At 35.8% G+C, this 25,493-nt stretch overlaps 1 protein-coding gene across 1 annotated transcript; it reads left to right on the top strand.

Moving 5' to 3' along the window:
- Positions 1–790: 790 nt before the first annotated feature.
- On the top strand, positions 791–24,859 carry MS3_00002311 (uncharacterized protein; the record flags this gene model as incomplete). The annotated part of the gene is made up of 4 exons (XM_035731698.1): positions 791–1,165; positions 16,878–17,252; positions 17,802–17,978; positions 24,781–24,859. The coding sequence occupies exons 1-4, from the start codon at positions 993–995 to the stop codon at positions 24,857–24,859; spliced, it is 804 nt and encodes a 267-aa protein (XP_035589990.1). The 5' UTR covers positions 791–992.
- Between the last annotated feature and the right edge of the window lie 634 nt (positions 24,860–25,493).

The following is a 25,493-nucleotide window of genomic DNA, read 5'->3' as shown; positions in this document are numbered from 1 at the left end:
GTATAGCGGTTTAATTTTTGTTCAAACACAACGGTTTCCACATTTGTCTGCTTTTTATTATTTGTTGAAAAACTGTGATCAAGATTAAACACAGCTATCAGCTGTCATTTTCACTATCGTATGTCATAATTACAGGAAGCCTTTTCTATTTTAAACTTACAGACTCATTAAGCTTAACAGATATCTCACGATTTGAGATTGGTAACTAATATATGTCTATTCTTCGATAAAGAACCTCTTTTTTAAACAAATCACTGTTTTATGAACTTCGGTCTCGTGGGTATCTCAATTGTTTAATTCAACGTTTCGATAGATTCGACAACATCTGAAAGTATACAGAAACCTCATATTGGTATGAATATTTGTTAACTGTATTTATCGAACACTAAATATTCTATTAAATTAGATATTCAGATAATAAGTTTTTCTTTTTTTTTATTAGCACTGAGGCAAGTTGATTTCCAAAACTGATTATCAGTTCAAAGATACAAAAAATCTAGTAATTAAAACGTTAACTATTCTTTACTTAGAGATAAAAAAACAAACATTCTTCCTAGTCAACGTGTACAATACATTCTTTATCACATGGTATTTATGATGAATGCAAAAAGATATTAAATCTCTTTTATCTTTTAAGTCTATTTTCAATATCTAACATGCATAGCTACTTTTAGCACAGTCACGTGAACATGGACAAGCATGACGATATAGTTCAGAAATGAGAAAAAATTTATTGACAATCATTGTAAAAAAAAATATAATTAGTTGATTATAAGGAGGTTGTAGGCTTCTCAATTGTAATCAATAATAGTTTCTTGGTACAATGGCAAAACATTGTCATTGATTGTAAGCTACTAATTATGTATATATAACAAGAATGTATAGCTATAATTATTAATATAAATACTAAATCAAAATGAAATAATTTAGCTAGTAACAAATATACTTCGTTTGTGATAGGTAGTTTCTATTTGTTTGATTGTGACAGAACAATGTCCAGTTCAACTAAAAAAATTGAACAAATGCAACAACATGCAATTGAATTATCATTAGAAGCTATGAATTTATTCTCATCTCATGATGATATAGCTGATTATATTGCGAAAACATTCAAAGAGACATATTCAGGTTGTTGGGAATGTAAAGTTGGAACAACATTTGGAAGGTATGTCTATGACGATTTATCTAGTGTATTGATCTGATTAATTTAAAAAAATAATAACAATCATGTTCATAATTTTTCTGGTTAGTGTTCTTTTAGCGAGTTAGTTTTCTACGTGATGGGTTCGCTAACCCCACGCCCAATCTTCAACCTTTATCCGGGCTTGGGACCGGAAGTAGCCCTAGAGGGGCTCCAGGCGTAGTTGATCATGTTCATACTAAAAGTTTAAAATATTTAGAGAACTTACACACAATAATATTGTTAGGAAAGATATGAAACCATGTAAAACAATTATTATAAAGTTGTATGATTTGTGAAAATTACTAACACCATGTAAAGTATCACTGGAAATCATGGATCACAATGAAACCCGTTTCATCATAACTTAAGAATTTTTAACAGTGAATACCCATGAATGAATACTAAATTGTCAAGTTATGAGGCATACAGTACATTTTTGTATCAATTCGTTGAAAGTTAGTGGATTATTTTCTTGAGATGGTGGAGAAGATTTGTAGCTCAAGTGGATGATTTTGATGGAGTTTTGTTCTTTGAGCTGGATGGTTTGATCGTGACCAAAATTATTTCCTTTCAATTTCAGATAACATGTAATTCAATTTTTGAGTGTTTATTGCATTGTTAATTGGATAACTGATTACATAATACTCAAATGATTATCATAACTTAAGAACTTTCACATCGATATCGATGAGTATAATATCATTATTATCAAATTAAAAAGTTTTGCCATTAGTTCGTTGATCTTGCAAGATGTATTTATTATACTAGCTTATCAATGAAAACAAATGACGATCAAGTTAACTACCAAGTTTAGTAATCTGTCCCTCGAACTGTATGGCTTATTTACAAACACTTGGTTGTTGTTCAGAACATATATAATGAGTTCATTTTGGTCTTTTATACTTAATTGGATTGAATTTCTCTTTTGAATGGTTGTCCTTCATTTATGTATATTATCATCTATAATGACGTATGGTAATTAAATTAATCGACCTTAGTCTTAATGGTTAACAGGTTGCTGTAATAATTGTAATATTTTGATAATCGTAATATTATCAGGAGGGGTTTTGTCGATATTATAGTAATTTTAATAGTTGAGATCATGAGTCACATTCATGCTCAATTTCATGGATCAGTTGAGGTTGCACATTAACATCGTTGGATGCCGGCTGGCTCAGTGATTCTGAGGTTAAGTGTTCATGCACGAGACCGATAGATCCTGGGTTCAAATATCGCGAGGTGGAATCGTGGAGGTGCAGTGCTGAAGAGTCCCACAATAGAACAAAGCGGCCATCCAGTACTTACAGGTTTTCCATAGTGGCTTGGACACGTGTTACGTATGCATAACGACCGACTGCCTCGACGTGCGATGTTCAGTGGTATAGGAGTAGGTTGGAACAAAGCTAGGGGCGGCCAGACCAAAATATGGCACAAGTCCATGAAGTCACTGACAAGTGGTCTGAGTCATGTCGGTAGGTGTAGACTACCTGGTTGGGGACCGCGAGATGATAGCAACCGTAACAGCACAAGAGAACAAGTTGGTCACATTGAAATCCTTCCTACACCTCCTAATACCTCTCTTATCTCCCCGACTAACCCTTCTCACATCCCTTTATCACCTCGCACCGCTAGCGCAAACGATTCGAGTACGCGGAACGTTATTCCTGGTCTCCTGAAACCACGCTCTAAACTTCATGTTGGAGCTTATAATGTCCGAACACTGTGCCAAATAGGACAACAGGCTTCCTTAGCTAGGACTTTAGAATCCCGCACCATCGATGTGTGCTGCGTCTCCGAAACGCGCATACAGAATCCGAGTAGTGTCATTCATTTGACCTCACCATGCCAAAATAAAGAACCGACTCGATTCACACTTTGTGTATCTGGAAGCCCAGATCCTGCTTCCCGTGGCCTCACCGGCGTACGTATAGCATTGAGTCCTAGGGCAGAAATAGCTCTCTTAGAGTGGATCCCAGTAGACGGTCGTCTGTGTGCTGTCCGATTGAACGGAACAATAAGGACTCGGAAAGATAGGGACACTCGTCGTTGCCTCTTCGTCGTCTTTGCCTATTCTCCCACTGACTGCAGCGCAGATGATGTAAAAGATGAGTTTTACTGAAAGCTTTCGGACCTTCTCCTAAAAGCTAGGCGTTCGGATGTAGTAATAGTGGCCGGTGACTTTAATGCTCAAATAGGTAAACTAAGCGATAGGGAAAGACACTTGGGTGGATCTTATGGTGTCGTGGCTCAAAGAACAGATAATGGCGACCGTCTGTTGCAGCTATGCTCAGATAACCGCCTCTTTCTTGCAAATATTAACATTAAGCATGAGCAAAAACATATTTTAACTTGGCGACCCCTAATTCATCCCAACGTTGGACCCAAATAGATCACATCGCTATCAGCCACCTATGGAGGGGCTCGATAGAAGGCTGTCGCTCATTCCGGAGCACATGCTTAGACTCAAATCGTGCTCTAGTACGAGCACGTATCTGTCTGCGTCTTACTGGATGTAGGAAAGATGCTGCAAGGAGACCTCTTAGGGTCCTACTTAATGATAGTCAAGCTAAAAGTATATTTTGGGAACAACTAGAAAAAGTTAGGCAGCCATGTACGTGATGCCCACCCCGAGGCAGCATGGAATGATATCCGAAAAGCTGTGGAAACAGCACTGATATCTGCTAGTAACGTAAACCAGAAGGTTAGGGAGAAACACTGGATCTCAGCAGCATCTATCACACTGATAGATGCTCGGAAACTCATTCCACCTGGCTCTGAACATAATGAGTCAGCTTAAGCGCAAGCTGACAAGAAGTCTACGCAATGATCGTGAACAGTGGTGGGTAGCGAAAGCAAAAGAGATGGGAAAGGCAGAGGCAATAGGTAATAGCAGACAATTGTTCAGACTTGTTAAGGAAACCGGCATTTGGAAACCGTTCTTCAAAGGGCCTTACCGCCGCAGACGGAAATCCGTGAGGTAAGGTGAGGTGTGACGTTTTTAGGGTCGACCTTTTCTAATCCCACCCCTCCTTGTGGGACGGCAGCATTGCTTCAGATGCTGGTTGTCTGAGGGTTTGTTGCTTTTAGTCTTACCGTTCTCCATTCGACCTGCCTGGCATGGTAGAACCTACAGGAACATATGTTCCAGACAATATAGCTCGGTTGGGTCATCACGATAGGCAAGCTTGACCACCGCATCAAGGTAGCAGCTTCGGTCGGGTCCATAGTGGTCTAGCTTCAATTGAATCATGATGTCAACTACTAAAATCCTAATATTATCCAGTTACTGCATTCTTACAAATGATAAATCATATACATCATTATCAGTTCACAAGCTGCTAGAGCATTATTTATTGTTTATTATCAACATAGTAATCAATCCAAAACAGTATTATTATTATTTATGATCTTTTTTTAATTTTAGCTTTGATACATGGGATTTAGAATACTGTTTTCGATATTTTGTTGACCAATTGGCATTCTTACTGTACAAAGCACATTAATTTCATCTAAATCCAACTTGTGTAATTAATTCGGATCATATTATAACTATAAAAGTATTTACATCCAACCAAATATATTGACAAGCATTTTATACTTCCTCGTATTATGTATCAGCATTGTAAATATTAATGTAAAGTAGAATAAAATTTTCAGTTAATCTGTAGTATTATATCTTTTTTTTATATGATACATTTGTATAGTAACTTAGTACCCGACCGTTGTTGCTACCTTGACGTGGTGGTCGAGCTTGCCTATCGTGATGAAGTAACCGAGCTATACTGGCTGGAACAACCGTTCCTCAAGGTCCTACCATGTCAGACAGGTCGGTTGAAGAGCGGTAAGACTAAAAGCAACAAACCCAAGGTCCGAAGGCGAGGTCGTACTGCTGACTGTACAGAGGTGTGACAGCAGTAAGGTGTTTCCTTCAGACAACCAGCATGACAGCGATGCTGCCTTCCCACAAGGAGGGGTGGGGTTAGAAAAGGTCGACCCTAAAAATGCACACCTCACCTTACCTCACGGATTTCCGTCTCTGGCAGTAAGGCCCTTTGAAGAACGGAGCTAACACATTAAAAACCTTCCACGAAAATGTCGTGCGCGACCGGCCTGAAGCAGTTGTCCCTTGGGCACTGCGGTCACGCTCTCAGGTCACTGAGACCGCCTCTAATCCAATTTCCTTTTCAGGTACCTCCAGAAGAACCCTTCCACGGTGTGGGCAACCGGGAAGTGATAACCGCCCTCATACCTCTAACAGCACCCAAGACCACTGTATTCATAATCAACCTTCCTCTTCAATTCCTATTATTCCTCCTACATCGACTTTCAACCCTAAACTTCCTCCTCAAGTGTCACCATAGCCAACGATTCTAGTGCTCAAAACTCTGTCCCAGGTCTACTGAAACCTCGCTCCAAACTACACATTGGAGCTTTCAACGTACGCACTCTATGTCAAATCGGTCAGCAGGCTTCCTTGGCTAAAACCCTAGAATCTCTTTCCATTGATGTATGCTGTGTCTCCGAAACACGCATACAGGATCCCAGTGTGGTCATTCACTTGACCTCACCTCGACAAAACGGAGAGCCAACGAGATACACCCTCCGTGTATCTGGTGACCCGATGGCCAGTTCTCGTGGACTGGCAGGTGTAGGCATAGCACTAAGCATGAGGGCGGAACAAGCACTGCTAGAGTGGATCCCCGTCAACAGTCGTCTATGTGCTGTTCGGCTAAACGGCTCCGTAAGAACTCGGAAGGATAGGGACACACGTCGTTGCCTTTTTGTCGTTTCTCCCTACGCTCCCACTGACTGCAGCTCAGCTGATGTGAAAGATGAATTTTACAGAAAGCTGTCCGAACTTCTTCAGAAAGCTAAACGCTCAGACACAGTACTCGTAGCAGGTGACTTTAATGCCCAGATAAGTAGTTTAAACCAAACAGAAAGGCATTTAGGTGGGTATTTTAGTATTCCGGATCAGCGAACAGATAATGGTGATCGTCTGCTGCAACTGTGCTCAGACAATCGTTTATTTTTAGCAAACACAGATTTTAAGCATAAGGAGAGACATCGTCTAAAATGGCGACCCCCTACACCAAACCAACGATAGACTCAAATAGACCATTTTGCCATCAGTCATCGTTGGAGAGGGTCGGTACAAGATTGTCGCTCGTTCTGGAGTACTTGCTTGGACTCCGACCACGCCCCAATACGGGCACGCATCTGCTTGCGCCTCACTGGACGCAAAAAAGCCTCAGTAAAAAGACCCATTAGAACTGAATTGAGTAACGAGAAAACCAAAAGTAGGTTCCAAGAACAGTTGAGGTCACAAGTAGGTAGTTCTGAAAACGAGGTTGACCCAGATGTTGCTTGGAAAGATATACAAACAGCTGTGGAAACAGCAGTGACATCAGTGATTTAAACCACAGGGTTACAAAGAACCAATGGATTTCCTCTAGGTCTATTGCACTGATGGATTCTCGTAAACTCATCACATCAGGCTCTGAACACGATGAAGAGCGAAAACAAATCAGATCTAGGTTAAGAAAAAGTCTAAGAAACGACCGTGAGCAGTGGTGGGCAACGAAAGCAAAAGAGATGGAAAAGGCGGCGACTATAGGGAACACAAGACAGCTTTACAGACTAATAAAAGTCAAGTGTAAGTGAGATTATATCGGAAAAAGGCGATACACTCATCTGCTCCCAGTCCAGGCGTTTAGAACGATGGGCGGAACATTTCAGAGAACAGTTCAGCTGGCCTTCAGCTACTCTACAACTACCCTCCATTCCCAGACAGTGTGAATGGAACATTGAAGTAGGTCCCCCAACTCTCGCTGAAGTTCAAAAGGCCATAGTTAATCTGAAGCAAGGAAGGGCAGCTGGTCCAGATGGACTGGCTCCAGAGGTCTTTAAGGATGGTGGTCCAATTTTAGCGATTAGGTTGACTAATATTTTAGCTAAAATCTGGGAGTTAGACGTTATCCCATCTAACTGGTCACAATCACTTATCGTCCCAATATATAAGAAAGGGTCAAAATCATCCTGTGACAACCACAGAGGGATTAGTTTAACTAATATAATATCTAAAATACTAGCCTCGATAATTATCAGACGCCTAACTAAGACTCGTGAACTGCAAACACGAGAGAATCAAGCTGGCTTTAGACCTGGTCGTGGCTGCATCGACCACATATTCACCATTCGTCAGATTCTAGAACACAGGCATACTTATCGGCGTCCGACAATGGTGGTCTTTCTCGACTTAAAAGCAGCATTTGACTCGGTAGACCGCGAGATTCTGTGGCAGTGTCTGTCATTGAAAGGCGTACCCCAGAAGTACATAAACCTTGTAAAGGCTCTTTACTCGAACACTACTAGTCGAGTCAGAGCTTATGGCGAACTGTCATCTACCTTTGCAACCTCAAGTGGTGTCCGTCAAGGATGTCCACTTTCCCCATTTTTGTTCAACTTCATCATAGATCTACTGATGGAAATAACATTCTCGTCGACTGAGTTCTCGGGTATTGATCTCCTACCAGGAGGTCCACTTATCGACTTAGAATACGCAGATGACATAGTCCTGTTTGATGAAGACGCTGACAAAATGCAGAGTCTTCTGGTAGCACTGAGCAACAATGCCAGAATGTTTGGAATGCGCTTCTCTCCCTCGAAATGCAAGTTGTTGCTTCAGAACTGGTCTGCATCAACACCTGAACTAAGGATAGGGAGTGAAGTAGTCGAACGCGTTGACAACTTCACATATCTTGGAAGTCTGAGCAGCCCTAATAAGTTGATGTCTGATGAAATCTCTACACGGATTCAGAAAGCTCATTTCCTTTTTCCCAACTTACATCACCTATGGTGAAGGCGAGATATCCGTCTATCAATAAAAGGACAAGTATACTGCGCAGCAGTCCGTTCTGTTTTAATTTACGGCAGCGAAACATGGTCATTAAGAGTAGAAGACACTCGTAAGCTATTAGTATTTGACCACAGATGCCTTAGAAATATTGCTGGAGTCTGCTGGGATCACCGGGTAAGTAATAGTGAGGTTAGACGCAGGGTATTAAAGAATGATGGTAAATCAACCGATGAGGTTGTGAATCTTCATCGACTGAGATGGTTGGGCCACGTGTTACGTATGCCTGAACACCGATTATCACGACGTGCAATGCTATCCGGTATTGGAAATGGTTGGAAGAAAGTTAGGGGCGGCCAAACCAAAACGTGGCATCAGTGCTTGAAGTCACTAACTTCTAGTCTGAGCCATGTTGGTAGATGCAGACTACTTGGTTGGGGTCCACGTGACTATCGTAACCAATGGTTGGAGACTCTTGGTGACATGGCTCAGAATCGATCACAATGGCGTCGGTGTATACACTCCCTGTCTTCCCTTAAACTAAGAGATTAAAATCGCTTCATATCTTTCTTTCTACGAACCAATTCTTTCTTCTTGTATTATATCTCTATATGCAATCTTTCTCTTATATATTACCACCTTTGACATAACCACTGCTATGAATCCGGTGTTCATCTTGTTGTGCTGATGCGGTATGGCAACCTGGACCGATGCACATATGTGCCTGGTCCTACGTTGTAGCTGACTGACTAGTAACTTAATAAAACACTAATATCAGAAGGGGTTTGGCGGATCATTAGTCAGTTGGAGCTAGACCATCATGGAAAACCTGAGATCACTACACGGCCGTTCCGTCCGATTTTGGAACTCCTCAACAATGCGTATCCACAAATCGAACTCAGGACCTATAGGTCTCACGCGCAAACGCTTGCACTCTAGACTACTGAGCCAGTCGGCATCCAACGGTGTCAATGTGTTACTTCAACCAATCCACGAAATTGAGCGACACATACACCATTATCTTCAGTGAGTTACTATCTCATAAAAGACCTGGTTGAACTCCACTGGTCACTGCTTCTCACTAGAACTCCAAGAAATATTTCTTGGAGACCTTCACTAGTGAGTATATGTCGACTCATATCAGAAGGGGTTTTTGTGGATATTATAGTAATTTTTTAATAGTTGAGATCATGAGTCAATTGAAGATAGATCACTATGGAGAACCTGGAGGCATTGGACTGCCATTTCGTACTACTGTGGGACTCCTCGGCAGTAGGCCTCCACGATTCCGCCTCGTGAGATTTGAACCCAGGACAATAATAATCTATCATAAACATTTCATGATTAGAGGAAGTCAACAGGAAAGGTTTATTATTAGAAACATATTTCTTGATGCATATAGTCATGACATATCTGTTAACACGAAAAGAAGCGTTTGCTCCATGAGATGTTAGCTGGACAGTTGTTTGATAAAGTACCTAGAAGTTTAACCATTAGATAATCAGTTTATTCCTTGTAGTTATGTTTTATTTTTATAAATTAGACGGTTCTTAGTTAGGTGGTTTTCCACATTTAATTCTTAACCTCATCATGAAAAAAAACGTATAGAAAACGTGATATTGACTTATTTTTAAAGTAAACCTTGCTAATGAAGGAAATAAGAACGAATCCTATATCAAAAAAGTTCAACTATCTCCGACAAAGTCATTTGACGATAATTTCACATGAAGTATATAAGGTGTTATAAATTCTGAAATGTTTAGTCGCTAGCAGTGGAATCAAGGAAGCGCGTCTCGTCAGCTGGATGTACATGCATCCGAGAGTTGATGTTCACTCCGAGGCTTCAACCCAATACCGTTCGCTTAAAATGTCATCGCAATATCCACTTAACAAATAAGTTCAGATACCCACTAGCTTGTGCAACGAGGTGAATTTCTATTCATTTTGTATTGGTTAACTGAATCTTCCCATTGATGTTGAGGACTGTAATTGATCAGTCTCTTGTTGAAATGTGTACATCCTGTGAAGATTGTCTTGATATTGTCTTAAATCACAAGCATTGTAAGATGTTTGATACATCTAGCTACCGAGTCGCAAATACGACGAAACGCGCGTCCTTGATTCCACTGCTAGCCACCATCCATCTTTGCCTACAATGCTTGTGATTGTGGCAATCTGCACTGGATGAACACATGCCAATAAAAGATGGATTAACTGCAGTCCTAAATATCAATGGAAAGATTCAAACAATCCATAACTAAATGAATTCTAAAATGATTGTAGCGATCTGATCGAAACTGAGAAAACATAATCATTCAGGTTTTGAAAAAGATAAATATTTTCCTTTCTCTAAATAAAACCCATCATACTTATTACTTTGACAACATAAGTTCACAAACATGATTGTAACTTTTAAACAGTCAATGTGTTCGTTGTTAGATGTTATCGTTTATCACGTTTATTTGGAAAAGTATTCAAACTTTAAGTTATTTAATCAAAACTCTTTTAACTATTCCATACACTTGATTGTAGTTTCTATCAATATTAACATCCTATGCATTTTATCCATATACTCCAATTAAATTAATCACAATGGTTCAAATGTCCTAAATAGTTTTTTTCTAAAGCTTATAGTCATAATATACTAAGAACATCATTTATAGTAAATGATAAAGGTAAATGGGTGAGACTATAATTTGTGGACGAACCAATCCGGTATAAGATAACAGGTCTCGGATTTTGGTGCGAAATTCACTCATCCATTTGGCTAAATAGAGTCTTGGCATTGTAGCTGATATCAGTTCGTGATGAAAACTGTAAATCTAATTTCTAACCCTAATCATCAACTGTAAATAATAATTCTAATTCCTCACACTGGTTTATAACCCTCATTTGGTACTGATTATTAGATGAACACTCTCAAGGTCAGTCTAGCAGTGCAATAAAACACTGATAAAGTAATTGAATCCTTGAATATTTTAAGACCTTTTATTGTAGGTAAATTTACCTAATTTAACTCAATGAAGACTTTTTAATACGAAAAATATCGTACCTAAATGTTTAAATAAAGTTAAAATCTTTGAATACTTTACATAAAGCTCATAGTATGGTGAACATGAACACAAGAGGGGGCAATCAAGTGTATTTGAACACAAAATCATAGAATCTCTTAATAAAATCTTAATTTGCAAAATGTCAATCAATCGTCTCAGACTTTATTGTTCTTTCGTTTCCGCACCAATCATTCTTTGTTCTTGTTCTCTTTTCTTTGATCTTCTTAACCTTCTAGGCGTTTCACTTTTGATTGACGATACATACTATTTATATCTATCGACATCAGTATCACACATCACAATAGTGCACATAGAGAGAGAATATGACCATCATATCTTGAATAAAGAAAGTTTGATCAGTTTAATTAAATAGCTTTCTTGACAAGTTCATTATTTTTAAAACTTAAGTTATTTAAGATAATTCCAAGTCAGGGAAATTAAATGAGGACAGGACTAATTTCACTAAAAATATCGCTAGATATGTCAAAAAGTCTGTCAATGTTAAATAATCTTTCTTATTAGATTGCCAGTGATTCAGTAAAGTATTATGTCATCTTATTGTCAAAGTAAAACTGTAAATTCATTGAAATGACATCAAATGAAACTTTTTAAATGAGTAAACACGTTTTTGAGTGAGATCATGAACCGATCGATGTTAGGCCACCACCTTTCGAAACCTGGAAGCATTGGACGGCCGTTTCGTCCTACTGTGGGACTCCTCAGTAGTGCGCATTCACCATCCTACTCGAGGGATTCGAACCCGGTGCCTTTGGTCTCGCGCGCGAACGCCTTACCTACTGGACCACTGAGCTGGCATCCTGTGGTGCTAGTGTCTAACATCAACCAATCCACGAAATTGCGCGACCAACTTCAGTTGTACTGAGGTAGATACCTGTCTCTATCCAATATGGATTAGCTCCACTAGTCACGGCTTCTCACTAGAACTTCGAGAATTCCCTCACGAAGCTAGTCACTAGTGAGGACATGTTAATTGCTAGTATAGAAGTTGTGGAGATTATTAAGTTTTTGATTGAGATCATGAACCGATTGATGTTAGACCAGTTTAGGAAACGAGACCGAAGACCCTGGGTTCGAATCCCGCGAGCGGGATGGCGGATGCGCACTTCTGAGGAGCCCCACAATAGGACGAAACGGCCGTCCAGTGATTCCAGGTTTCCAAAGGTGGTTTAACATCAATCAGTTCATGATCTCACTCAAAAAGTTAATAATCTCCACAACCCCTATACTAGTAAATAAGTTTTCCCAATAGAAACTGGTTCAGTCTTTCCGAATTATCTACGATTAAGTGAATAAAAGTGAGAATTCTCTCTTGTTCGACTTTTGCTCTAGACGCTAGCAGCGAATGAAGAAATCTCTCAAAGGTATACATATCAGAATGAAACATGGAGTGAATTTTCAGAGAATTCACCCAATATGTTATAAAAACACTTTACCACAAAGCTAGAATGTTAGGCGAAACTCTAATTTCTGGACGAGCCGATCAGAGGCGTTTTAGAGATTTCCAGGTTATGGCGTCAACTTCAGTGCTTAATGCTAACGTACGTTCGGTTCACAGGGAATTTTGTAAAAAACGTGATAATTGAGCGACTATAACAAATAAAACGGCGTGACTATAATTTATGGACGAATCAATCAAGTATAAGATAATAGATCTCAGATTTTAACGCGAAAGCCTTTCATACATTTGACTAAATAAAGTTCTGACATTATAGCTGACGTCAGTTCGTGATGAAAACCCCATACATAATTCCTAACTAAGGCAAATTACGACAATTATTGAGAGCTGGATAATAAAAGCACCAGTAACACTGGCTGCAGCCAGGTACTACAATATATGCGGATGATTTTAAAGCGTACAGACTCCTAAATAGGCTTGGTTATATGCATCGTGTCGTTATCCACAAGTAGAATTTTGTGCACTCAACAACCGGCGTGCACATAAACAATATTGAAGCTATGTGGTTGAGGCTGAAAGAGTTTTTGAGACTTTATCGTGGCTCCAAAGGCCGACTATTCTGTAGCCGTATGGATGATTTCCTCTACTGCATCCATTACGATTTTAGGACCTCTGAACCTCTTTCTAACTTCGACAAGTTTTTGAACCACATATAAGAAGTGTATCCACTTTATTTCCTTAGTTTTTTATAACATTTTTTTCTCTATACTGTCTGTTTGCTGATTGGCTAATATTTCTCAAGTTCACTTAAGATTCGTTCAAAGGTAGTCCATAAATTAGAGTCTCGCCGAATGTTATACTCATCAATAGTCAGAGAAAGATTGTGTAATCATCAATTACTACCTTCAAGAAAATGGTTGTCCATAACCGTTTATAATGAAGTATAATACTGAACCAACTAGAAAAGAAATATATGTGAAAATTATATTTGAAATATTCTCAGCGATTGAAATATAACTAATTCCAACGTTTCGTCCAGCTAACTTGTCTGGACTTCTTCAGGGTAATAATCAAAATCAAAATTATCAAAGACATATATAGCTTTTAACAATCAGGATTATACTGTGTTAAACCAATCATATTTGGATGTTGATTTTTTGTAAAATAGGATCAAATGAGTCAGTTAACTACAAATCATGTGAAGAATTCAACTACATAGAAATAATTAACTGAGTAACAAATCGTATGTGTGTGAGTGTGCAGGTATGTATGTATGTGTAAGAGATTGATATGAAGGAATAAATAAATAAATAAAGTTCAGGTTCAAGGTGGAAAAATTTTTTGATAATGAAACATCGATGTACATGTCAAAACATAAATTGTATTGTTTCAAATATAATTTTCACATATAATGACTTCTCTATACTCGGCGCTCAATTACTGTCAAACTATTCGTTCTAATCTTGACGAATATTCGTATAGAAAAGAAATATATTTCTATCTAGTTGACGTTCAAAGGTGATCGAAATATCAATAAAGTCAATCAAAGATCAAAAGTAGCTTCAAAGAAGAAAAAAATTCCTGCTACGAAAATGTTTCTTCTGTATTCAACACGATGTTCAATAATACAAATAAAAATAAACATTCACAAATATTACCTTCAATTGCTTATATCAGTTCATATATACTTACAATATCATATATATATTGAAATGATAAAAAGACTAACAGCTATGTTTTTTATTGAGTATGTTCCAAAGGACTTAAACCTTTACAGGTTGATAACATGACACTTACTTGAGATGGGACAAATAGTTAATGCAATGAATCTATTTAAAATAATACAGTATCACATTATCTAATCAACATGAAAATTATTATTATTCTATAAACATACTGGAAGAGAATCTGGCACACAGACAACATGTGATACATAATAAAGGGTAATTGAGTAGTACACATGGTACAGTGCATGATGTTTAACAATTTTAACGGTATATAACATTGAACATTACATATCTCAAATGATTTGCTCTAATTAACTGACAATATTGTGAATTTTAATTTTCTTTTTAAAGTAGTTTATTGATGATAGGAAAAAAGTGGAATTGGAGTAAAGTACAAGACTAGTTTTTGTTAAGCGATTAAACATTTTCTTATGGTATATTTACTTCTTAGGGATTTATTAATGCGTTTATTTGGAATGTAGGGTATTTTAATAAAATCTGCATTGAATTGATATAAGAACAAAGTATTATACTTTTCTCTCCCATACTTACAAGGTTCAATTGATCTTCCTATTGATGTCTAGGATTATAATTGATCAGTCTCATATTGGCATATGTACATTTTATGAGGATTGTGACTCGATATTGCCTGGATCCTATTGCTTGTCACAATCCATCTCTGCTTATATTGCTTGTTTGAAGCGAACGGTACTGGGTTCCAGTGCCGGAGTGAACACCAACTCTGGGATGCAGGTGTATCCAACCAACGAGTCCCAAATACGACAAAATGCACGTTCTAGATTACATTATTAGACACCATCCATCTCTGCTTATAATTACAAGGTTCAAGTTATATTTTCTGCTAGAATAATACTTATGTTTTAAAATTAAAATGTACACAAGTTAGAGACTCGAAATTATCATGCGGTCATCAGTGATTAGTCTCAACATAAATTTCTGTCAAATTTTCAATGGTAATAATATAACCAATGAAGTCAACTATGTTTACAATGAATACATTGATTGAAGATCGTGTGATATTACAAATAATCTAGATTTGGAAATAGGACCAAATGAATCCAAACTCTGTTGGTTAAGTGTATCATACATACTATGAAACCGGATAATTTGTGTTACTGGTTTAATTATCTTGAAATATTTATACAATCAATCCATTCAGCCCAAGAAATAAATTATCATCAAGCATTAATTTACAGGTGTTAAATGATACCTATGCCTATGCTCCTCCACGAGGGGTAACAGGCGTCAGTAAAGTAAATTAATTTGCAGATTACTACGATTTACAAAATATTTGTAAACTTGAAATATTTGAAACATGTTATAAGAAAAAGTCTCGAAATATTTCACCTTCAAATTTGAACATTACTTAATTACCAAGATAACCATTCAAATCAAGGAACTTGTTATTAATTCTGTTTTATTCCAGGAGATCACAGATACATTTAATGAAGACTAGCAATTCCAGATAAAAATGATTAAATAGACGCGCGAGTTTCAAAAAGGGCAGTGATTTTGTACTTGTGATTATCCTTACCTTTGTATAATTGTCACATCAAAAGCATTCTTGGTCTACTTTATATTAAAGTACTTTAGTAAAGGTTTGAAATCTTGCTAAAGTTTGTCTTGTGGTACCCTTACACTCATTGACTGACACTTGTGTTCATATTGTGGTCACATTGTGTTTTAAACCATAATCTGACTACAATGCTTGGTAGTACTCATAAATATGGACAACCAAACTGTTTGCTCCCTGTGGAGGAAGAAATGCAGTGTAATGAGTGCAAAAAGTGATTCCATAAGATGTGTACCCGTTTAAGTCCTACGACATACAAAAGATGCTCGAAGCCTAACTCGCATTGGCTTTGCATGTTTTGCTGTGCAAATAAGACGTTACTAATGCAGGAGGCTATGAGCCTATCGGCTTTGGCCTGTAGGAAAAACGATGGCGGTTGCACCGATAACACGAGCACTGACGGTGAAGAATGTGTCAGTGTAGTACGTGCTGTTACGAGACACCTCAAACACCCGACTGTGACTGATGGAAAAGTGAACTCTCCGTTAACAATAACGAGGAGGGAAGTACCATCTGACATTGACATTTGTAATCATGTACCTCTGGTGGGAATTAAAGATCTGGATAAAACCGTTACCGTTCCAAATAGTCTCGGTGTCCTGAGTGATGAAAAATGGACTACAGTACGGGGAAAACGAAACGAAAAGAAAAAAGCTGTAGGCAGTACGCAGCTAGTTAGCATGTCACTATACAATATGTGGATTCGTGCTACCCAAAGTAAGAAACTATAAAGATTTAGAAGTCATATTAAGCAGTGATCTTAAAACCACTAGTCACTGCAAGGCTGCTGCTGAGAAAGGTCATAGGGTATTATGGTCTATTCGTAGGTCTTTCCAGTATTTAGATGACGAAACGTTTAAATTATTATATTTAATTTATGTGCGACCACATTTAGAATATGGGTTCCAAGCAGCGAGTCCTTGTTTCAAGTATGAGGTAGATATACTTGAAAGAGTCCAACAACGAGGTACTAAGATGGTACTAAGATGGACTATCTTATGAAGAAAGACTGAAACACCTTAACTTAATTCCGTTATCTTACCGTAGAATACGGGGTGATCAAATATTGGCTTATCGTATACTGAACGATAACCTTGGTATCAACAAGTCTTATCTTTTACTTCCGTCTAATCATTTGAGAGGACATTCGAAGAAAGTTCAAAAACCGAGATCAAATCGTTTACGTCTAGAGTTTCGTTTCTCGCACCGAGTAGTGAATTACTGGAATTCTCTACCAAAGCACGTAATATCAGCACCTTCTGTTGATATATTCAAAACGAGATTTTACCTCGACATCATTACAAACACCAAGGATCAATATAAGTCGAAAGACCTCCCATCCTTATCACTGAAGACTGAACTGTGGATTGGAGAATACTGGTCGGCGGTTTATGCTTCATTGGGAGTAACAGGCGTAAGTAAGTAAATAAGTATGTATGGTTAGGTAATTGACCTGTACGCTTTCAAATCTCATCTAGATGTGATCAGATCATAAATATTTCCCTTTTTGAATTCATCTAATTGATAAACCGATAAGAGTATTCTTCTATATATTGTAAATTAGATAAAAAACCATTACTTACTACCTGAAAGATGAATATAAATATAGAATTTTGATTAGATAGTGAAAAAATGTTAATCATTATATACATTCAATGTAAAACTCCGATATATATTCATAAATCGTATACTAATAACCATGTGATCCCATAGTTTCTTTCTAAGCAAAATTTACTACTACTCATGTGTTCATTTATTTAATTATCATGATTATTTATATAAGGTCAATAGGCTTATTTAGAAGAAGAAGAAAAAAACACCCAATAAACTAACTATTGTATATATAAGTAGATGGATACAAATTCTATTTAGAGAATCAGTTAGTTATTACTAGAATAATCATTACAAAGTTTATTAGTTTTTATCATCTTTTGTGAATTGTTTCTTATATATTATGACAACATTAAATAGAGCCATTGTAAAAACTAGTAATCTACCAGCTAATATGCAAGATGATGCAGTTAGACAATGTTTAAAAGCAATGTTAACATGTCAACATGATAAAGATATAGCTGCTTATTTACGAAATCAATTCAATCAAAAATATGGACGTACATGGCATTGTATTGTTGGAGGCAGCTTCGGAAGGTAAATTCTTTATATAAATATATTCCATTTGATTGACTGTGGATTAGCTGAAGTTAGACATTAACACCGTTGGATGTCGGCTCAGTAGTCTAGTTGGTTGAGCGCCTGTCACGAGACTGATAGGTCCTGGGTTCGAATCGTGGATTCGCACTGCCGAAGAGTCCTACAATAGGACGACACGGTTGTCCAGTGCTTCCAGGTTTTCCATGGTGGTCTAGCTTCAATTGACTCATGATTTCAACTGTTGAAATTACTACAATCTCAACAAAACCCCTTCTGGCTGTAAAAAGTTTAAAACATTATGAAGACATATTAATGTATTCGCTTTTACACAATTGATTAAACCATAATTCGTTTAATTCAATGTTTGATTAACCTTCTTTTTTTGAGTACATGGTTAATATAATAAATATTCACAATGACCAACAAGAAATTCTATCGGAACCAGGGAATAACTTTCAGAAAACTCACTGAATATATAGAAGGTTTCATATTGAAATTAAGGGTCAGTATAAAATAACTTATTACAAGTAAAATAAGAGTTTTAATAAGTAATATGAATAAAATATAAAAGGGTTGAACCATTATAAACCTACATTCTTTATGATTAAAAAAATTTGTGTAATCTCTTATGTTTTTCAATCTCTAGTGAATTGTCTAAATGAATTTGAAACAAATAAATGAGAGAGAGATAGAGAGAGAGAGAGTCGTTTATACCCACCATTCTAGAAAAACCATGAAACAACAATACAGCTAATGAGCCTGTCCTCCAATGGTTTCCAATGATAATTTGAGTAACATAAACAAAGACAGTTTTATCATTACAAGTCAAGAGTAGTTTTTGAAGGGAACAAAGTTTGTGTACCATGTGTTCACTGATTTATATTTTGATAAATTTCCTCAACATACATTTATTTATATAGTGAAAATTCCCATTTTGCCATTTGGTAAATAAAGAAGGAACGAAGTGAGCATTTTTCATCGCCATTTATCTACTTCAAAGATATTTTATTATCGATTTAATCCTTTTTTTGGTGGTTCGGTTTTCTACAGATTTTTTTTTCCAAAATCGTCTTCTAACTGTATTCATTTAAAGTAATAAGTAGATTTTCACAAAGAGTAGGTTATTAGTTAACCTATTCTGCTTAATTACAATGGTTGTGTTCATTGATTAGTTATACTACTAAAATCATCAAAAGCTTTCCTTTTTGCAAGACAATCAATATTTCATGCTTGTTTAATTATAATTCATTTCTCAAAGTATATTACATTAGGCAATAGATTTGGGTCCTACGTTGTAGTTGACTAACTGACTGAGGTCAACTACTTCATTAAGTTTAGATATGATATTGGTCAGTTATTAAAAATACTACAGGAAATAACACATTTTAGCTGTGAAAATAAATCTTCAGTTAAAGCTATATTTACTTAAGGTATCATTACCAAGATTTGACTTGATAATACAACGGAATAACTATTTAAACTTGGATTAAATTTGATTTGGTTATTTATTCTTTGAAGAAGTGGAATACACTGAGTCATGAAACGTCGGAAAATCTAATCTTTCTACTTATTGGGATATTACTTAAACAACATGAAGTCATTTAATATGTGATAAACTTAGTTTCATACCTATGCAAACTACAGTCTTACATTCATTTTATAGATTATCTATTTGCTATTTAAAAAACCAAAACGGGATATTCATTTTTATATTAGTTACTTGAATCCTCCCATTGATACAGGCACATCTAGTTGACAAGTCTCATATAGGATTCTACTACTAATACTACTACTGTAGTGAACATAACACGAGTGGGGACAATCGAATGTATTTGTCACAAAATTACAGGACTTGTTAATAAAATCTAACAACCATATAATAAATGCTTAATTTACAAAATGTCCATCAATTGTCTCAAAATGACTCAGACTTCATTGTTCTTGCATTTTCATACAAATTGCATTCTGTTTCCATTCTTTACTGTTCGATCCTTTTGTTTCTCTGTTCCCAGATATTCTGTTCACGAATAACGTCATATACTACTTATGTCAATATAAGTAGAACACACCACACTACTACTAGCCACTATCATCTCAGCTTGTAAAACATTGAGTATATTTATAAATTATTAAAGATTTACATCACAACTGTATTGTTTGTTTCTAAATTTTAGTAACGTTAGTCATGTGGAAACTGGATTGATTTATTTCTTATTGGGACGAAAATCTATTCTTCTATTCAGATCAGAAAACATTAATTGAAGATGTTAATCTATGTTGAATATTGTATTGAGTACATAATGTTATTGATGTACTTTAATTGGATTTTTATTTAGCAAAAGTTATTTAATTATCAACAAATACCACTTATATGAGAATTTATCTTCTTTCATATCATTTTCATCAAATTAAACGAATGTCATTCAATTGGTTTATGCTAAAATATAAAAGTTGTTTATGGAATATGTTCATATTATGAAGGTAGGTGACTGAAATGGATAAGTTTGTGCAGTGTGCTCCGAATCAAAATTATTAAGTTACCTCCTTTCAGAACTCTTTCAGGATGACAGGTCATTACTTGATTAACTAAGAAAATATTTATAAGATAAACTATTGATGGCAATGTACAAGTGTATGAGGTGAAATAAACTCATTCTTAATTAAAATATTTTATTTTACAAATCGTTTAACCGCTAGAACAATTGAATCCTGGTCGCCGTCAATTCTGGAAACGTTAATCTTGTTAAATTACTTTTAAAAATTGTGTAAATGTACCTAAACGTGCAAGATACCCAACAACATTTTGAGTAGAAGAAAAGTCAATGTTACTTTTCTTTTATTTAGTAGTCGAATATTAAAATCACAAAGGAAATCGTTTGATAGTTTTTACACAGTTAAATTCACGAATCGATCTAAGCTAGACCACCATTAAAAACCTGAAAGCACAACACAATCGCTTTGTACTAGTATGCGCATTCACGATCCTACATGTGTGACTTGAAGGCAAGACCTTCAATCTCGCATACGAACTCTTAGCCTCTAGATCAGTGATTGATAGTTTAACATACAACAGTTTGGTGACACTGTTATCTGTTACACTGTAAATACGAGGTTAATTGAGAAATCCTAAGGTTTATCACAGATGGAAAGATAATAACAAAAATTGATCGTTTATATTCATACACTCTAATGTTCATTCCAATAAAAAATAAAAGTCATCGTACAAGATTATCAAATGTTTTTTCAGCAGAAAGTCCCATCATTTAACCAGTTTATCAAGTTGATGGCACGATATGGCTTGAAATGATTGGTAATTAGTTGGTATGTTAGTGAGGATGACAGTATTAGAATGTAATCACATTAAGTAACATGTTTGAGAGATCTGGGAAATTGATCGTATGCACATGAATCTGGGTGACATTGGCAGGTAGATTACTAAAACTGTGAAATATCACTTATTAAGGTGCTTGTGAGATATGTCATTCAACTAACATTGCATCTAAGTTATATATTAGTTATCTGGAGTGGGTTGATAGAAGGTTGGGGTCAGCCATAATAAATCATGACGATAACTTATGATATCATTGAATTTAAAAGTTACACCAGTCTGAAAATATCCTGCTTAGGTTCCATGAGATATATATTTTTATGCATTGCATTCTCTGGAGAATTAATTGTTGTGGGCAATAGTTCTCTGAAGTTTAAAGAGAATATAAGACTTAATATCTGTAAAATCTTCGAACCAACGTATTGTTGGTGAGTGAATGAATTGAAAAAATGTATATTTCAGTGTAGTTCTAATACATTATGTAATGTTTTAGATACTACTACGTGGCACTAGTTGTTGGGGAGTGCAGTGAATTTCTTTTTCGTACCACAAAAGGTTTTTTTCTACAAAAAGTCAATATTCTACTACCTATATTATTATTTTAAAATTAATAACACATACATAGGATGTTATGTCCGGATAGAACTACATCATATTCCATCACAACCAATTTGGGTATAGTACCAGCCATAAAGTTAAATAATTACCAACTTTATGATGATCGCATTTCATACTGTTAAGGAATGTTCACTGAAGTATATTTTAGTTCTTCTACAACGATTAGTTATCTCAATACTTTCAAAGAAAATAGTTACTTTTTTGTCATTTAAAGACTTGCTCATTTAGAAAAACTCTTTGGTTACGAACTGATATCGATGAACCATAATTCGGTGGCTCATATTTCTTATTTCAGTCAACCCTCTGTACAAATCGGCAATTATTTAATGTCACCGACAAATAAACATTTATAAAAATTATACTGAATAGTCTTATAAGTGGTATTAGCATTGACCGATCAGTGAGTAGCGGTCAGTATTATATTTTCCTAGCCATTTAGTGATGATCAGATTACATCAATTAGGTTATAATGTGGCCAACAGCTTAAGTGATTTAACGTCGAATACACTCTTTTTATGTTAGATGATTAGAAATAGTCTTCATGAAATTTTGAACCTAGATTTAGAGTTACTTGGTTCTCATCAAAAAAATATATCTGTGCTCAATGCCTGACGATCATGAACTCGATCATTACATTGTGGTTAATCAACTATAAATATTTCAATCTCACAAATGATCAGTCTTATCCCGAATAGCTCTATAATAATTTCTTAAACTGTAAAATCGGATAATAAAGGCTTGGTTCCTCCCCACCTCCCCAAAGATCATCGGTTTTTTTATTGATCTAAATAGTATTTACTAAAAACTTAATTTGAGAATAGTTTAGGTATAATTTATTAGGATTAAAGAATCTAATAATAACTTCATTAGTTAGTTGCTACGTGATCACAAGAAACTATCTTTCAGTTGAAATAAAAAAAAATCCAAAATCATTATTATTTTCCATGTAAATTGTAGCGGTTACCGGTAATAAGCTTTCAAATTGACTATTATCATTGTTTATATTAAAATGGAGATAATTTATTATTATTATTATTTAAAACAAAGTAATTTTCTGTTGTTAGTAGATTGTAACTACTACAACTTCTATATTTAGTTAAATTAAAGGAGTAATTGTAATGTATTTTATGAACTATGATTAGTAACCAAACATTTAATGGATCTCTTTTGAAACTCCTTTCGATGTGAATATAAATATATTTAAACAAAATAAAAATGTTGTAAAAAAACATATTACAGTTTAGGTTAAATTTTGAATGAATAACTTATCCATTAAAAGTAAATGTTAATCGATTAGGAGGCTTAGACTATTTTGGTACATAATATTGGAGTTATATTTATTATCAGTAGAGGGGTTTGTGGAGATTTTAGTAATTTTATGGTTGATTTCATGAGTCAATTGAAGCTAGACCACCATGAAAAACCTGGAAGCACTGGATGGTCATTTCGTCATAGTGTGGACCTCCTCAGCAGTGCGCATGCACGATGCCGTCCCACGAAACTCGAAACCAGGACCTATCCGTGAGATGATAGATGTGTAATAATTAAGAGTCCCGTTTTAATGAAAGCTGATTGAAGATGTTCACCTTTTTCTTCTTCATTTTCCGGAATCATACATCACATCATATTATTGTTTGTACTAAAGCTTTAACAGTTTATCAGTATAGGGTTGTGAAGATTATTTAGTTTTTGATTGAGATCATGAACCGATTGATGTTAGACCAACATTGAAAACCTGTGAGCACTGGAAGGCCGTTTCGTCATATTGTGGGACTCCTCAGTAGTGCGCACCCACGATTCTGTTCACGGTATCTGAAGCCAGGTCCTTCAGTGTCGCGCGCAATCGCTTAACCTCTAAACCACTGAGCCGGCATCAAACCGCGTTAATATTTAACCTCAACGAATTCTGTGGATGTGATCGTGGATGTGCACTGCTGAAGAGTCCCACAATAGGACGAAACGGCCGTCCAGTGCTCACAGGTTTTCAATGTTGGTCTGACATCAATCGGTTCATGATCTCAATCAAAAACCTATCAGTTTAACTATTTAAATACTATTTCGCATGTAATCAGTATACCTTCATTTAAAATCTAATTTGGATCTTATTTTAGCTTCAAACTATAGAATAGTAACCATTACACTTAAACTAAATGGAGTGAAAATAATTCGAATTTCACAGAATAGAATGTGAGAACATGACCTATATTTTACTGATCTATGAAGCATACAAAACCATAGAGAAGGAAATCACCTCATACAACCGATAAAAGTTAATTTTCAATTCATGCACACAAATTGTTTGGTAATATTTGTGAATGTTACAAGACAATTAATATGTTTAAATATTAAGGTTGAAGATATATATCTTGGCAATTTTCGAGAATAAACCAAATATTGAACTTAACACTTATACTGTACATTGAATCAGCTAAATTTCAATCATGAATTTGTAATTTAGTCAAAATGGATTTTATCTAAAGTCATTTATTTGAATGTTAACTTTATAAATATTTTGTCACGTACACTTTGATATAGGGATGTGTCAGTGAAGTAAGTGAAATTTTCTAATTTTACTTACTTACGTACTTCTGTTACTCCTTGTGGAGGAGCATAAGCCGCACACTAGCACTCTCCATCCAACCTTGTCCTGGGCAATCCTTTCCAGCTCTTTCCAGTTGTTATTCATCCTTTCCATATCTGCTTCCATTTCCAGACGTCATGTGGTCTTTGGCCTTCCTCTTTTCCGCTCCCATTCAGGATTCCAAGTCAGGGCTTGCCTCGTGATGCAGTTCGGTGATTTGCGCAATGTATGTCCTATCCATTTCCATCGTCTTTTCCTAATTTCCTCTTCAGCTGGAAGCTGGTTTGTTCTCTCCCACAAAAGGCTGTTGCTGATGGTATCCGGCCAATGGATGTTGAGTATCTTGAGTAGACAATAGTGAATTGTATTACAGTGTGCCATTTGTAATGGAAAAAATGTGGAATAAATTTTAGTTAAGGTCATGTGACATATATTTGTGTATTTCTGAATTATGATCGATAGTTAATTAAAGATGTTTTACTGTAAATGGCCATGAAAGCAGAGATACTCAAGTATGAGAACCATTATAAATCAGTTAACGACTAAGCATAGCAATAACAAGCATAATTTAATTACTGGTTCATTCTTTACGTTGTACATTAGTATTATTTGTAATCATCGTTATTTGTGTATATGTTACGCATGCGAAACTTCTTATTTCGATAATCGAATTACTTAAATTTCATATCTTTGTCATCAGAGGATTTAATTAAATGTTTTCATCAATAAGTATAAATGCCCTGGGTGAGAATACTGAGATATCCGTTTAAATTCTTTGTTCATCTTCTCACTCCAAGTTTCGAAAAGACATTGTTTGAAATATTATATAAAGAGACAAAGTACCTCCAAGAAAGTCGAACATTTGCTGTTGGAGGAACGTTACAAATGATCATGATAAAAGCTGAATGGATATTCTGAAACAGACCAAAGTTGGTTCAGACAACATTTATACCGCTGGAAATCTGTAGTCACGCATAACATGGAT

This window comes from Schistosoma haematobium, chromosome 1 (assembly GCF_000699445.3).
Source record: "Schistosoma haematobium chromosome 1, whole genome shotgun sequence".
NCBI lineage: Eukaryota > Metazoa > Platyhelminthes > Trematoda > Strigeidida > Schistosomatidae > Schistosoma > Schistosoma haematobium.
Note: the sequence above shows the minus strand (reverse complement) of the source record. Positions and strands in the feature narration are given on the sequence as shown.